This window comes from Solanum lycopersicum, chromosome 12 (genome assembly GCF_036512215.1).
Source record: "Solanum lycopersicum chromosome 12, SLM_r2.1".
NCBI lineage: Eukaryota > Viridiplantae > Streptophyta > Magnoliopsida > Solanales > Solanaceae > Solanum > Solanum lycopersicum.
Genome location: NC_090811.1, coordinates 69235487 through 69249439, shown reverse-complemented (window position 1 = coordinate 69249439; position 13953 = coordinate 69235487). Strand labels below are relative to the sequence as shown.

General features: G+C 36.6%; 4 protein-coding genes across 4 annotated transcripts; 2 read left to right on the top strand and 2 right to left on the bottom strand.

Annotated features, from left to right (window-relative positions):
• Positions 1-346: 346 nt before the first annotated feature.
• LOC138340543 (delta(12)-fatty-acid desaturase FAD2-like) lies at positions 347-2176 on the top strand. Its single transcript, XM_069292326.1, has 2 exons — positions 347-555; positions 806-2176. Exon 2 carries the CDS (start codon positions 833-835, stop codon positions 1970-1972), a length of 1140 nt encoding a protein of 379 aa, XP_069148427.1. The 5' UTR covers positions 347-555; positions 806-832; the 3' UTR covers positions 1973-2176.
• Positions 2177-3397: 1221 nt separating this feature from the next.
• On the bottom strand, positions 3398-4893 carry LOC138340542 (delta(12)-fatty-acid desaturase FAD2-like). The gene has a single exon (XM_069292325.1). The coding sequence runs from the start codon at positions 4668-4670 to the stop codon at positions 3564-3566; it is 1107 nt and encodes a 368-aa protein (XP_069148426.1). The 5' UTR covers positions 4671-4893; the 3' UTR covers positions 3398-3563.
• Positions 4894-5688: 795 nt separating this feature from the next.
• Positions 5689-7358, bottom strand: LOC101248371 (uncharacterized). Its single transcript, XM_019211578.3, has 3 exons — positions 6476-7358; positions 6164-6396; positions 5689-6088 (listed from the first exon to the last, which is right to left on the bottom strand). Exons 1-3 carry the CDS (start codon positions 6777-6779, stop codon positions 5810-5812), a joined length of 816 nt encoding a protein of 271 aa, XP_019067123.1. The 5' UTR covers positions 6780-7358; the 3' UTR covers positions 5689-5809.
• A 502-nt stretch (positions 7359-7860) lies between these two features.
• LOC101245443 (uncharacterized) lies at positions 7861-13574 on the top strand. Its single transcript, XM_004252803.5, has 8 exons — positions 7861-8184; positions 9511-9620; positions 9703-9759; positions 9841-10140; positions 10449-10678; positions 11099-11405; positions 11515-11788; positions 13144-13574. The coding sequence occupies exons 1-8, from the start codon at positions 7861-7863 to the stop codon at positions 13396-13398; spliced, it is 1857 nt and encodes a 618-aa protein (XP_004252851.1). The 3' UTR covers positions 13399-13574.
• The last annotated feature ends 379 nt before the right edge of the window (positions 13575-13953 follow it).

Genomic DNA, 13953 nt, shown 5'->3' with positions numbered 1-13953 from the left:
TGACGATTAATAGGAGTCACCACAGAAAGTTGTCACGAAAATGTTGAATAAATCATGATATGTTTGTGAGTTTTTTTTCTTTGTCCCCAATTTGTGTGGCTGATAGCTAAAACATATATATGTGAGTGACACAACATGTATTGGATCTCATCATACATTTGTTAGTCAAACAACTGCACTAATTAAGTTATAACTATCATAAATATTGGAAATCTTTACAGTAAACTAATATGCATGAAATTGCTAGGAAAATGGCTCTTCTGGTGTCATTATCAAAAATAGGAATCACTAAGAAAAAGTTGTGTTATAGAATATATATGAATTCCGCTCTCATTATTCTTTTCTCACCAATAAAATAAAAGTATCTCGTAGAAATAGATTAAATTTACCAACTAATAAAATTGGTGGTGCACATTGATTGGTCAAAAGAGGATGGCTAGTGGGTCCCGTGTATAGCCATTATATATACACACAATATTTTCACCAAGTGAGAAACCACTCATCAAGATAGAGTTAAAAGGCATCTCATCTCTTTTTCTTAAACAAAATTAAAGAGTAAGGCTAAAAGAATTGTCTCTTTTGATGTTGGCATTAATTTAGATTAGGCGCTTATCGATCATCCTATCAAAAACTATATATGAATCTTTTAACACTTTCTTATCCTAATAATGAAAATTTTATTTATGTTTGATTTGCCATGCATGGTTGAATTGTATTCTAACTTCTGTTTAATAATATTAATTTCATATTACTTTTTATATTATAACTATCATAGTAAACCAAAATCCAAACTTAATTGGTGCAGATCTATTTTAGGATTGATCAAGAGACCATGGGAGCTGGTGGAAATATGTCTACTCCAACAACTAAAAAAAGTCATCTCCAAAGAGTTCCATCTTCGAAGCCCCCTTTTACACTTGGCGATGTGAAGAAGGCCATTCCTCCTCACTGCTTCCAACGTTCTCTTATTCGATCCTTCTCTTATCTTATTCAAGATCTCATACTTGTCTCCGTCTTCTATTATATTGCCAACACTTACTTCCATCTCCTTCCATCTCCATTAACTTACCTTGCCTGGCCCGCTTATTGGATCGCGCAAGGTTGTGTTTCCACTGGGATATGGGTCATTGGACACGAATGTGGTCATCATGGCTTCAGTGATTACCAATGGGTAGATGACACTGTTGGTCTCATCCTACATTCTGCACTTTTAACACCATACTTTGCATGGAAGCATAGTCATCGGCGTCATCATGCCAACACTGGCTCCCTTGAGAATGATGAAGTGTACATACCTAGGTTTAAATCCAAACTGAGATGGTACTACAAATACTTGAACAATCCATTAGGACGAGTATTCGTACTTGCCTTCACCCTCACCTTTGCCTGGCCTTTATACTTGATGTTCAATATCTCAGGCAAAAAATATGAACGTTTTGCATGTCACTATGATCCAAATAGCCCAATCTATTCTAACCGCGAGAGAATGCAAATCTACATTTCAGATGCAGGTGTGATTGCAGCTACTTATGTATTATACCGCCTTGCTATGACACAAGGGCTAACTTGGGTTCTGTGTATGTACGGAGTGCCTCTCCTTATCGTGAATGGATTTATAGTGTTGATCACTCTTATGCACCACACTCATGCTTCATTGCCACATTATGATTCATCGGAGTGGGATTATCTAAGAGGAGCTTTAGCTACCGTAGATAGAGACTATGGTATACTAAATAAGGTGTTCCATAATGTTACTGATACTCATGTCTTGCATCATATATTCTCATACATATCACATTACCATGCAATGGAGGCGACCAACGCGATTAAGCCATTGCTAGGAGATTATTACCAAGTTGATGATACCCCAATTTTAAAGGCAATGTGGAGGGATACAAAGGAGTGCATCTATGTAGAGAAGGATGAAGGATCTCAAGGTAGAGGTGTTTATTGGTATAAAAACAAGCTTTGAAAGTAGAATACCAAGTAATTGGTTAAATGTTTTAACCTAATAAGAAGATGCAAGTATTTTGAATAATTATGTGTGTTTTTGTTGTATTTTATTGTTAAATGTTGGTTTTAGTTGTCACTAATGTATTGTTAAAATAAAATATCTACTTATATGTAACAATCAATTTGGTATGAAATGAAAAATGGCAAGTAATTTTTGTCAAAAGCCATCTCTGAAGAAATTCTTTAGTAGGCAGAGTTATTTAATAAATAGGAGTAATTAAGTACAGATTCAGATCTGGGGACAAACTAACAATAATAATAATAATAATATTGCAATAATTAAGTACAGTTTCAGTTCTGGGGACAAAATAACAACAACAACAATAATAATAATAATAATAATATTGCAAAAATAATATTTTTCTTCTTTATAGAAAAATAGAGAACAAGAGCTCTGGCCAACCTCTTTTTTTAATTTACCATCTGATATTCGGAACTCGGTTTTGACTAGTCTAGATTCCCAGGCTCACTACCATCTCATAGCTCAAACTCGAGACCTCTGATTAAGTAATGGAAAAATTTCCCCTTGCATCCTTCGGAGGTTGATTAGATCTGAAAATACTTGTATATACTAGTAGACAAGTAGTAAACTAAAGAGGCCATATGCATTGTTGATGGCTCCATGTGGTTTAGATTCCTTCATTATTGAAACTTTAATAACCCCATACATACAATGATGCTATTTACTCATGATCCTACATTTTATTATTGAGCTAGCCTCCTAATCCTCTGAATATACTTCAAGTTGTTTTTTCAAACGTTCACTCAACTAATGTTAATTGTGGTAACAACTACAAAGTCATTCAACCAATTCAGTTGATATTTTTGATGAATTTTGCTGACGTGAATTTCTTAGCAGGTCGCGCCAATAAAATGGTAGCTTTTTAGTTTCTTTAGAAGTTTGGCTTAAAGGAAATCATGTCAGCAAAATCCTTGGAAAATATCAACTGAATTAGCTGAGATGAGACTTTGTAGGGAAATGAGAATAATAGAGGTGACTCTTCTATTGTAAAACAAAGAAAAGTGACTTTCGAAGTACATTAGTTGAATGACCGTATGAGAAATCAACTCTAACAATCCGTCAACATTGGCTACATTTCAACTGAACAAAACATCTCGGTGAACTGACTCAAAGGTGAAGAAGTACTGAAGTAAATTTTTATTGTGTATGGCTTGTATGAACTGTTAAAAACCAAGAAACATGGTCCTATTATGTACATGCTCACGCCTAGGACTAGCTGGTACCTGAAATTGTTGCCTCGTCTGCAGATACAATGGAGAAGTTCCTCAGCACGTAGGCCTCATAATGAGACTGCTCAGGATATTGGTGAAAATTGTGCACTCTGCACCTTTGACTAACTATATGATTCAAGGACAATAATAATACAGTCTATCAAAACATTGTATTTCAACCACATTATATAATACAAATACAATACGGTATGAAAAAGATACATAAATAGAATGATAGGAAACAACAATCCTAACAAATTATAAAGAGATCTCAGACTCAAAATACTTATTGTGACTCGTGTTATCCAAATCGATTTTTAATTCATCTCACTTTTATACCAATAAATACCGCTGTCCTTAGATCTTTCATCCTTTTCCACATAGATGCACTCCTTATAATCCCTCCATAATGCCTTATAAAAAGGGGTACTATCAAATTGGTAGTATTCTCCTAGTAATGGCTTGATAGCTCTGGTTGCCTCGAGTGCGTGGTAATGTGGAATCGTTGAGAATAGATGATGCAAGACGTGAGCATCCGGAATGTGGTGGAAGACCTTATTTAGTACACCAAAGTCTCTGTCTACCGTAGCTAGAGCTCCTCTTAGCCAATCCCACTCTGATGAATCATAATGTGGCACGGAAGAGTGAGTATGGTTCAAGAGAGTGATTAACACTATGAAGATGTTCATAATTTGGAGGGGCACTCCATAGATACACACAAGCCAAGTTAGCCCTTGTGCCAAAGCAATGCGATACAACACATAAGTTGTTGCAATCACACCTGCATCTGAAAAATAGATTTGTAGCCTCTCGCGATCATAATAACTCGGTCCATGTGGATGATAGTGACTTGCAAAGCCATGATATGGTCTGCCAGAGGCATTGAAGGCCAAATACAAAGGCCACCCTAGATTGAGGGTGGTGGCAAGTCCGAATACTCGTCCTAGTGGATTTTTGTTCAAATACTTGGTGAGCCACGTTACTTGGGATTTTAGTCTTGGAACATACACTTCATCATGCTCAAGGGAACTAGTGTTGGAGTGGTGACGACGATGAGTATATTTCCATGAGAAGTATGGTGTTAAAAGTGAAGAGTGGAGGATAAAACCAATAGTGTCATTTATCCACGGGTAATCACTGAAGGCATGGTGGCCTAATTCATGGCCAATCATCCATATTCCAGTTAAAACACAACCTTGAGCAATCCAGTAAACAGGCCATGCTAGGTAACAAAATAGAGGGTGGAAGTAAGTGGTGGCAATATAATAAAAGACGGAGACAAGGACGAGATCTTGAACAAGATAGGAGAAAGAACGAACAAGAGATCGTTGAAAGCAGTGAGGAGGGATGGCCTTCTTGATATCGCCAATTGTAAAAGGGGGCTTTGCAAATGACACTCCATTTTTCTTGTTATCAGACAACATATCCTTTTCCTGCTTTTCAATCCTGAAATGTGCAACAATAGTGACACCAAATAGAAATTTTCTGCATACCTTCTTTACAAAGTTGCAAAGTCTAGAGTTATTTAAGAAACAAATTACAGATTTTGAGATAATTAAATACTTAAAATTTTCTATTGTATGACACCACAAGATTAGTTATATATCTTTAAAAAATTACTCTTAACAGATCACAAATGAATATTTAAACTTACTTTCTCAATCATGGAATCTTTTGTTCAGATCAAGATCTATACTTACTTTCTTAAATAACTCTAATCTTGTCAGTTTGTATTATTTCATTCAATGTTTGTTTACAATTTTCATTATTAGTATATTCTATTGATTTAATGTGTATTATAAGGTACAATCTGTCTCATTTTATGTGAGTTGAGGTAACTTATCTAGATGTGCATACTCAAACACCAATATATGTCTTTTTGCCTCTAAAAATGCAGCATTCAAATTTGATTTCTTGTTAAAAAAACTGATATGGCATCTTTTGGAAATGCAACATTTTGTTTGTAGTACAAGATTCGTTGATTTGAATAATCATATGACTAGAGCGTGGATAGTATAACATGGGGGTTCCAACATTACGAAACACTGCAACAGGAATAGGTGGGTCTGGCTCTGATGCCGTATGAACTAGTCTCAGCCCAATGTTGATACGTTTATGGATATCATGAACGCAATAAAACTGGAAGGCTTTCATAAAGCTTGATCTGCCTGCTTGACAACTAGCTAAAAGGACGACAGATGAGAAAGAATGGTTTATGCCAATTGTTAGAAAGAGTCTATATTGCTTTTGTCGAGTCTTTGGCTCATCTATTTCTAGTTCTTAACTATCCTTTAATTCAGTCATTTACCTATTGTGTAATTGGAATATACATCTACTGAGAATTTCTTCATTACATCATATGTGAAGAGACCATTGGATCTAAGTCAACTCATAAATGGGAGAATTATTCGAAATCATGTAAAGAGACACTATGACCCATACTTCCCTCAACCAATATGGAATTTATTTGAACAGTCTTAAGATACATTTCGCTTTGAGAAAGAGTACAAAAAAGAAATACATGTCAACAGATTCAACGTTTTCATATCTTCATGAGCTAATTTTAGAGCGATGAGAAAATTGGAACACCTGTTAAGGTTGTTCCAGCATCAACTATGAATACATTGCCCGATATATATTCTGAAGAATCATGGATTAAGTACCTAACGGTTGATGTTAAAGCCGGATCTGTCGTTCCAAGAGTTCTCAGAGGAATGGTTCTTACAGTAACATTATTGAACCATTCTTTTTCCATGAGACTCTTTGTTATCTCAGATTTGAAAATTCCTGGTGATATTGAGTTCACTCTGATATTGTCTACTCCCAACTCAAGGGCCATCATCTGCCATTCAATTACTTGAATTATTAACTTAACATAACATTGAAGAAAACAATGGAAATCTCTAGCTAGAGCTACCTTAGTGACCATGTCAAGAGCCATCTTCGAAGAAGCATAAGCAAGACCCCCGGGTATTAGTACTCGATTTAAACCAGCAATTGAAGAGATATTAATCACAGAGCCTCCGCCCTGTTTAGAATCGCGCATATGTCTACATACATATTTCGACACCAACCATGCCCCTCTTAGATTCGTCTTATAGGTATGTTCCCATTCCTCTTCTGGCAAATCCAATGAATCGTACACATTACCTATGTAAATATATTAAAATACAACCAAAAAGAAAAGTTAGAATGAACTTGGTAACAAATTAATGAATTTTCAGATTACCTCTAAGGCCTGCATTGTTAATCAAGGCATCGATACGTCCAAAGGCATCCCAAGCTATTTGTACCGCAGCCTGAATAGTAGCACTATCAGCAGTAATGTCGAGCTGGACAGCGATTGCACGCCGAGCCAGGCCATCTGAATTATTAATCTTGTTGCAGAGAGTTTTCAGCCTGTCAACACGACGAGCGGAAGCAATGATCCTGCAGCCGGCTTTTGCCAAGTCGAGACAGAACTCTAGCCCGATTCCCGAGGAGGCCCCAGTCACCATCACTACTTTTCCGGTCAGGTCTTTCCATGGCTCCATATAAAAACACTTGTGGTAGAGCCACTTGTTGTTTTATGCAATAGGTAATATAAGTAGTCTATCTCTCTTTGTCTTGTGAGATTTATGAAGAGCCTACTTATATTCTATATTTCCAACAAAAGTAACCAGAAGTGTTGGGTGAAAATTAAAAAAGTCCTGGTATGGAGGAGCACGACCTTCTTCTATGTGACACGAATCTGAATTAGTTTGAAGCAAGTACTGAGCCTTCAATTTTAATAATGAAAAAATGGAATCCAAAGCTAGCACATGGACAGTACATTGAACCTAAGGCTTTAAGCATATATATGGTCTGTTTTTCTGTTCAATCACTTTCTTAAACAACTCTAGCCCCGTCAGTTTTGTGATTAATGATACATAAAATTGGACAAAATGGTAGATCTGATTGTTTTTTTACAAGGAGTGATTTGGGACGGTAAAATATCTAAATTTTAGAGCTTGTTTTTAAACCAAAAAACACCTTTATCATCTTGACATCCTTCATCTTTCTCCACATATTGACACTCATTAAAATCTCTCCATATTGCTTTGTAAAATGGAGTTGCACCAAAATTGAACCTAAGGCTTGATAGCTTTGGTTGCCTCCATCGCGTGATAATGTGGTATGGTTGAGAATAGATGATGCAAAACATAAGTATTTGGACTATTGTGGAATACCTTATTTAGCACACTATAGTCCTCTGTCTACAGTAGCTAGAGCTCCTCTTAACCAATCTCACTCCGATGAGTCGTATGTGGATTATGACTTGACTTGCTGTGTCTAACTACACAATAATGCAGCTAAGAGATATCCATCTGTGCGCATGCAGTTAAACACTAATGAATCAGGCTAGGCTGATTTCAACATTGTTTAGCTTCTTCTAGTTTAAATTTTTTTTAGCTCTACAAACAACAATTTTACCTAGGCAATACTAATGAAGTCTAAATTACATTTTTGTAATTGTATTCAAACTCAAATTCTGCAGGGTAGAGAGAAAAGATAGAACCTATAAATTAAAAATAGGGAAAAAAAAACATAATATACTTCTTCAAGTAATAATTCAACCCATCAATTATCAAAAAAATGCTTTCCTCCCTTTCTCACACCTCTTCTTCCACCACCGCTTTCTTCCTCTCTTCCTCCGCCAAATTTCTCCGACCCAGATTCTCTTCTTGTCCTTTCCAGTTCCCAATTCATCAAAAACGACACCGTTCTCTGTTTTCTCATAGCACAGCAGCTTCAATGGACTCGGCTGCCACCGTTGATTCAGTTGCTGATGATTTAAAGAAACAAAACTTAAAAGGAGTTGAAATTAAGCTTAAATTGAATCTCGAAGAGCTTAATTGGGATAACTCTTTTGTTCGTGAACTACCTGGCGACCCCAGAAGTGATAGTATTCCAAGAGAGGTTTGTGTTCTAATTTCTCAAAGATTGAATCTTTATTTGATTGAATGTAAAAGGTGTTTCTTTTTATTGGGGATATTACTCTTTATGGGGTTACAGTAGTGGATTAGACTTATATATTACAGGCATAATAGATAAATAGACCCTCAAACTTTGGCTTCCAAAATTTTATTGGCCACGTCAGCATTCGGTGTCCACTGAGACATAGTAAAGACGAGTTAGAGTGTTTGGTTGGTAGTTCAAATCTAGTTGAGGTGTTTACATGTACACTCTTACTTGCTAGATGAGACTAAGTTTGAGTGTTTGTTTGTGTGTTATGCCTGTATTGTATTAGCGATTGTGAGGAGATGATACCAAAATCTTGGTCAAAAAGTTAATTTGACAGAGAAGATGTCTCAAAAGCGCAGATTTTAAGTAGTAACGCACATTCAAGATTGGATTTTGTTTGAAGACATGAGAAACTGGTTGGAATATCTTGAGTTACTCCTTCCATCCGTCTGAGCTGGTTCACATTGCCTGTCCCAATCCCGGTAGATGAGGAGGGTTGTCAATGGTCAGTCGGAAACAGTCTTTCTACCCATAAAGGTTGGGTAAGGCTGAATACATTTTACTTTTCCCAGACCCCTCTTATGGGATTACATGGGGTTTCTTGTTGTTGTTGTTACTTCCTTTCATCCTATTTGTATGATTGTGTTTGCCAAATATGAGGTTAAATTGTTAATTAGACTTATATATTGTAGTGGAAGAAAATATTAAGGTAATCGTTGAAAAGTCAGTTTGATTAATCATATCAAAATAAAATATTTGAGTAGCTTAATGAAATTGAATTCTGAAAAGTTGTGAGAGAATGGTGGCAAGTATCTTAGATGTCCAAAAAATATAATTGTCATGTACATTGGAACAGAAGTATTACATTAGTGAGAGCTTGAGAGAAAATATTGGAGTAGTGGTTGAAATGTAATTTTGGTACAGAAGGCTTCACATTGAAGTTTGAAACTTGATAAGTGTAAATGTATAATGAATTACTTAAGTTGTCAGTGTGTAGAAATGGGATTATGTCAAATATTCTAGATGTCTCAACATGGAAAGAGTGCCCTATAAATTGGGCTGGAGGGACTATTGTTTATTCATAACTAGCTAACAAGTTAGGTTTATAAGAGATATACCCGTGCGGATGTGCCATAGAAATTATTCCTTGATTGCAAAAAATGTGGAATATAGTTGTTACCTATGTGATAAGCAATGCAGTTTGCATTGAGTTTGAAATGTCAGTAACTGAAGATAGAATTCTTTTGCAAGTCATCATCTGTTCAAACATTGTCTTTGTAGGTGTTGCATGCTTGCTACACGAAAGTGTTACCCTCTGTACCGGTCAATAACCCTCAGCTTGTAGCATGGTCAGAATCAGTGGCGGAGTTACTTGAATTGGATCCTAGAGAGTGAGTTTTTAAAAGCTTGATGATGTTATGGCCACGCTAATTGTGGCTTGATGAAATTGTCAGACTTACTTTAATTTTTCAGATTTGAGAGGCCTGATTTTCCCCTTATTTTCTCTGGGGCATCACCATTGGTGGGAGCGTAAGTTTCTTGAAGCTTGTCGAATTTCTCTTTGAAATTTTAGTCATGAAACAACATCTAAGGTTGGACTTGATTCTGCAGGATACCTTATGCCCAAAATTATGGAGGACATCAGTTTGGCATGTGGGCCGGGCAGTTAGGGGATGGTAGGGCAATAACTCTTGGAGAGATATTGAATTCAAAGTCACAAAGGTGGGAGCTGCAGCTTAAGGGTGCTGGAAAGACCCCATATAGTCGTTTTGCTGATGGTCTTGCAGTGCTTCGTAGTAGCATCCGAGAATTCCTTTGTAGTGAAGCAATGCACGGTCTTGGAATCCCAACAACACGAGCACTTTGTCTAGTGACGACGGGAAAAGATGTTATGAGGGATATGTTTTATGAGTATGTTCCTCAGCGACAATTTTTTATGCTGTTTGATAAGTTGCATAAATCAGCAAGAAATCATCTTGCTAGCCTGAATTGTATTTCGTGTTCTCTTCATTATGTGTAGCATCTTTGCCTTCAAATCTTCTATGCCTTTGGAAGAATGAAACTGTGAGGAAGTTTGATGAGAAGCAGACTTCTTTATGGGAGGTTTGGAGTCTGCATAGTAATTCATGTCTTAGAATTATACTCCGCATAATTGTTACTTTGTACATTCTAGTGCATTTTCGTTTCCACTATTGATTATTGTCTTCTGTCTCATGCAGTGGAAATCCCAAAGATGAACCTGGTGCAATTGTCTGCAGAGTTGCTCAATCGTTTCTGCGTTTTGGTTCTTATCAACTGCATGCCTCTAGAGGAAAAAAGGATTTTGAGCTTGTCCGTGCTTTGGCAGACTATGCCATTAGATATCACTTCCCCCATTTGGAGAATATGACTAGGAGTGAAAGCATATCAGCTAACACAGACGTGGATTTAACTTCAAACAAGTATGCAGGTAAATATAAAGGCTATCTTGAAGATAATATAGGGATTCCCTCTTTCTCAAAAAAAAATAATATAGTGATTCCCTTGCCTATGAAAAAACTAATCTCCTTATAAAGACGGCACGTAGAGTGCGCAAGGAGAGTAATGGTAGTTATTCATTGAGGACTAATCAGTGTTTCAAACTTCTCCATTTTTGGTGACACTCTTTATCATATACAAATACTCCCTCCGTTTCAATACATTTGTCTTACTTTCCTTTTTATTCCGTTTAAGAAAGAATGGCTATTTCTTTTTTTGACGCAACTCTAATTTTTTTACTTTCCACATGTCATGGACCACAAGATTTAGAAAGAATATAAGTGCAACAGTCCATGTATACTTTTGACAATTTGCTTCCCTACATCCTATTGATTTGGGTGCATCATTTCAGCTTGGGCAGTGGAAGTTGCTGAGAGGACTGCGTCCATGATTGCCAGGTGGCAGGATGTTGGTTTCACACATGGAGTCATGAACACTGATAATATGAGCGTGTTAGGACTCACTATTGACTATGGTCCCTTTGGCTTTTTAGATTCTTTTGATCCCAGTTACACACCAAATACCACTGATCTTCCTGGCAGAAGATATTGTTTTGCAAATCAGCCAGATGTAGGTTTATGGAATATTGCGCAGTTTACCTCTGCTCTATCTACTGCCGAGTTGCTTAGTGATAAAGAGGCAGATTATGCTATGGAAAGGTATCTTTAGATACTAGCATTTGGCCATTTGCTCAAATGTTATGTCTCTGTGATTGCTCGATTATTTCTCTTTTGCTGTTGTTGATGTTTATCTGTTGACTTTTTTTAGATATGGTAACAAATTCATGGATGATTATCAAGATATCATGACCAGGAAACTTGGTCTGACAAAGTACAATAAAAAGTTGATTGGTGAACTACTCAAGAATATGGTCTCCGATAAAGTTGATTACACAAATTTCTTTCGATCTCTATCAAACATCAAAGCTGATCCTGCAATTCCAGAGGACCAATTATTGATTCCTCTCAAAGATGTTCTCTTAGATATTGGTATGGAACGCAGGGAAGCCTGGACTAACTGGATAAAGTCATATATACAAGAGGTATGTGACAATGAATTTCCTTATTCAAATAATACAATGCCGCCGCCTCAATCCCAGGGGTCGGCTATATTAATCCTCACTGTCTATGTCTGGTCCATTTATGCTCATTTCAGTCCAATATTATTCAATTTTCCCAAATAGAATGAAGCATATAATGTGTTTAGAATTAGTTTAGCTACTTGAGCTCAACATTGCAGTGAGTAGGGTAATATAAGGTCGGGTAACATAAGGTCCTTTGAAATCGGACTTTGTCCTGGAACCACCCGTATTTGAATAGTTATTCACTTCAATAATAAGTTGTTATGGTTTTGTTCTTTAAACTGTTGTCAAATGTTCTTTTAGGATAGCTGGTTGCTCACCTTGTTTGTTCCTTAGATACCAGTAATGGTAGGTGGTAATGGATAGCAGTTTCCATCCATGGGAAGATGTTCAATTTCATTCCTCCTCTGCCTTGTTCTTCAAGGTTTCCATCTTTCCAGTCTCTTCTACCCTGGGCCCAAAAAAGCAAGAAGAAAGTCATAAAGGAAATAACAGATAGTAGACGTAAGCAATGGGTGAGAAGTAGTTGTGACAACGTTTTTGTATGGCATTGAGTGTGACTCTTATATTCTCATCAATTGAAATGGCTTGTCATGTTAGCTTCCTGCTTCTTCCTCTTTTATGTCTAACACCTTGTGCTCAGATTGTGCTGTGGAAGAGACATCCTTCTACAAGAGGTGTCAGATGACTTGTATGTAGGTAATAGTGTGGTCACCCATTAGGTGGGAGAGGGAGGAAGCTTGCCCCATATCCTTTTTCTCCTTATTAGTAGTAATATTTAGTAATCACATAGTTTCTTATTCTTCATGTGTGTCTACTATTTGTTGCTTCGTTTTGCTTTATATCTTGATATTTGTTGTCATTTTTTTCTGCTTGCAACACTTCCATGAATAACTTCCCTTTTAAGCCGAGGATCTATCGGAAACCTCTCCACCCCACAGAGGTAGGGTAAGGTCTGCATACATCTCACTCTCTCCAGACCCCACTTGTGGGATTACATTGAGTATGTTGTGTTGTATGTAAGTAGTGTTTTTTCTTGAAAAAGAAAGTATCGATATATAAGGCTGATACAACTTGAAAAGCAATGTCAGAGTAAACAACAATTTGAAGCAAAGCCTTGTAACTTACGCAACTTAGACGGTAACTCATTTGCAAATTGAGTTGTTGAATTGTGGTAATAGACAGACAATGCTTGCGTAAAATCCTGCATACACCATTGTTTTATGCGGTTGTTTTTGTGGACTCTTTTCTGGAAATTATCAAGTTCCATTCTTGTATGTGAGGTACTCATGGTGTCACTTTTCTACCTCTTGCAGCTCTCCACAACTGGTGTATTAGATGAGGAGAGGAAAGTTTCAATGAATTTTGTAAATCCAAAGTACATCCTCAGAAACTATCTATGCCAGAATGCCATTGATGCAGCAGAACAAGGCGATTTTGAGGAGGTTCGGCAGTTATTGAAGGTTATGCAATGTCCATTTGATGAACAGCCTGGTATGGAGAAATATGCACGCTTGCCTCCAGCTTGGGCTCATCGTCCGGGTGTATGCATGCTTTCTTGTTCCTCATAAGGTTTCCGGGTGTATGCTTATGCTTTCTTGTTCCTCATAATATCTCCACTATGTAATACCAGAGTTTCACTTGTATATATATAACTAGTCTCCCGGCACGTGCGTTGCACGTGTATTCCAAATAAAAATCAATAAAAAAAATAAATGAAAAAGTATATAATAAACTATTAGGAGAATTATGATGTTTTTTTCGAGTGTTCTCTCAATATTTTCAATCTACTGCACATTAGATAAGTCTCCAAAACTTACCCATTTATAAGCAATTAAATATAGTCAACAAGTAAAATTTTCAAGAAAGACACATCAAGCTAAAGAATTAAAAAGGGAAAATGCGTCGTTACTTAAAGTCATCTTGTATCCCTAATGTGTGTCGTTACAAATGTAACTACTTCCTTAAAAACTTTCAGATGTACCCAGACTTACATTTACAGGCTTACAATATCCATCACTGTTAGAGAAGACTTGGAGTTACTACATTTGTTGAAGAAAATGTGATATATTTTGCTAGCAAACAACTGCAATTTCAATTTATTATTATTAGTTTAAAAGTTTAAA

What these genes read in the sequence shown, in the direction of transcription:
- LOC138340543 (XM_069292326.1), top strand. Translation starts at nt 833, where the DNA reads ATGGGAGCTGGTGGAAATATGTCTACTCCAACAACTAAAAAAAGTCAT.
- LOC101248371 (XM_019211578.3), bottom strand. Translation starts at nt 6,779, where the DNA reads ATGGAGCCATGGAAAGACCTGACCGGAAAAGTAGTGATGGTGACTGGG. An exon ending in TAACAATGCAGGCCTTAGAG is followed by an intron (nt 6,397 to 6,475) that starts GTAATCTGAAAA and finishes ATATTTACATAG; the next exon opens with GTAATGTGTACGATTCATTG. An exon ending in CTCTTGACATGGTCACTAAG is followed by an intron (nt 6,089 to 6,163) that starts GTAGCTCTAGCT and finishes ATTGAATGGCAG; the next exon opens with ATGATGGCCCTTGAGTTGGG.
- LOC101245443 (XM_004252803.5), top strand. Translation starts at nt 7,861, where the DNA reads ATGCTTTCCTCCCTTTCTCACACCTCTTCTTCCACCACCGCTTTCTTC. An exon ending in ATGAGGGATATGTTTTATGA is followed by an intron (nt 10,141 to 10,448) that starts GTATGTTCCTCA and finishes TGTCTCATGCAG; the next exon opens with TGGAAATCCCAAAGATGAAC. An exon ending in AACTTCAAACAAGTATGCAG is followed by an intron (nt 10,679 to 11,098) that starts GTAAATATAAAG and finishes GCATCATTTCAG; the next exon opens with CTTGGGCAGTGGAAGTTGCT.
- LOC138340542 (XM_069292325.1), bottom strand. Translation starts at nt 4,670, where the DNA reads ATGTTGTCTGATAACAAGAAAAATGGAGTGTCATTTGCAAAGCCCCCT.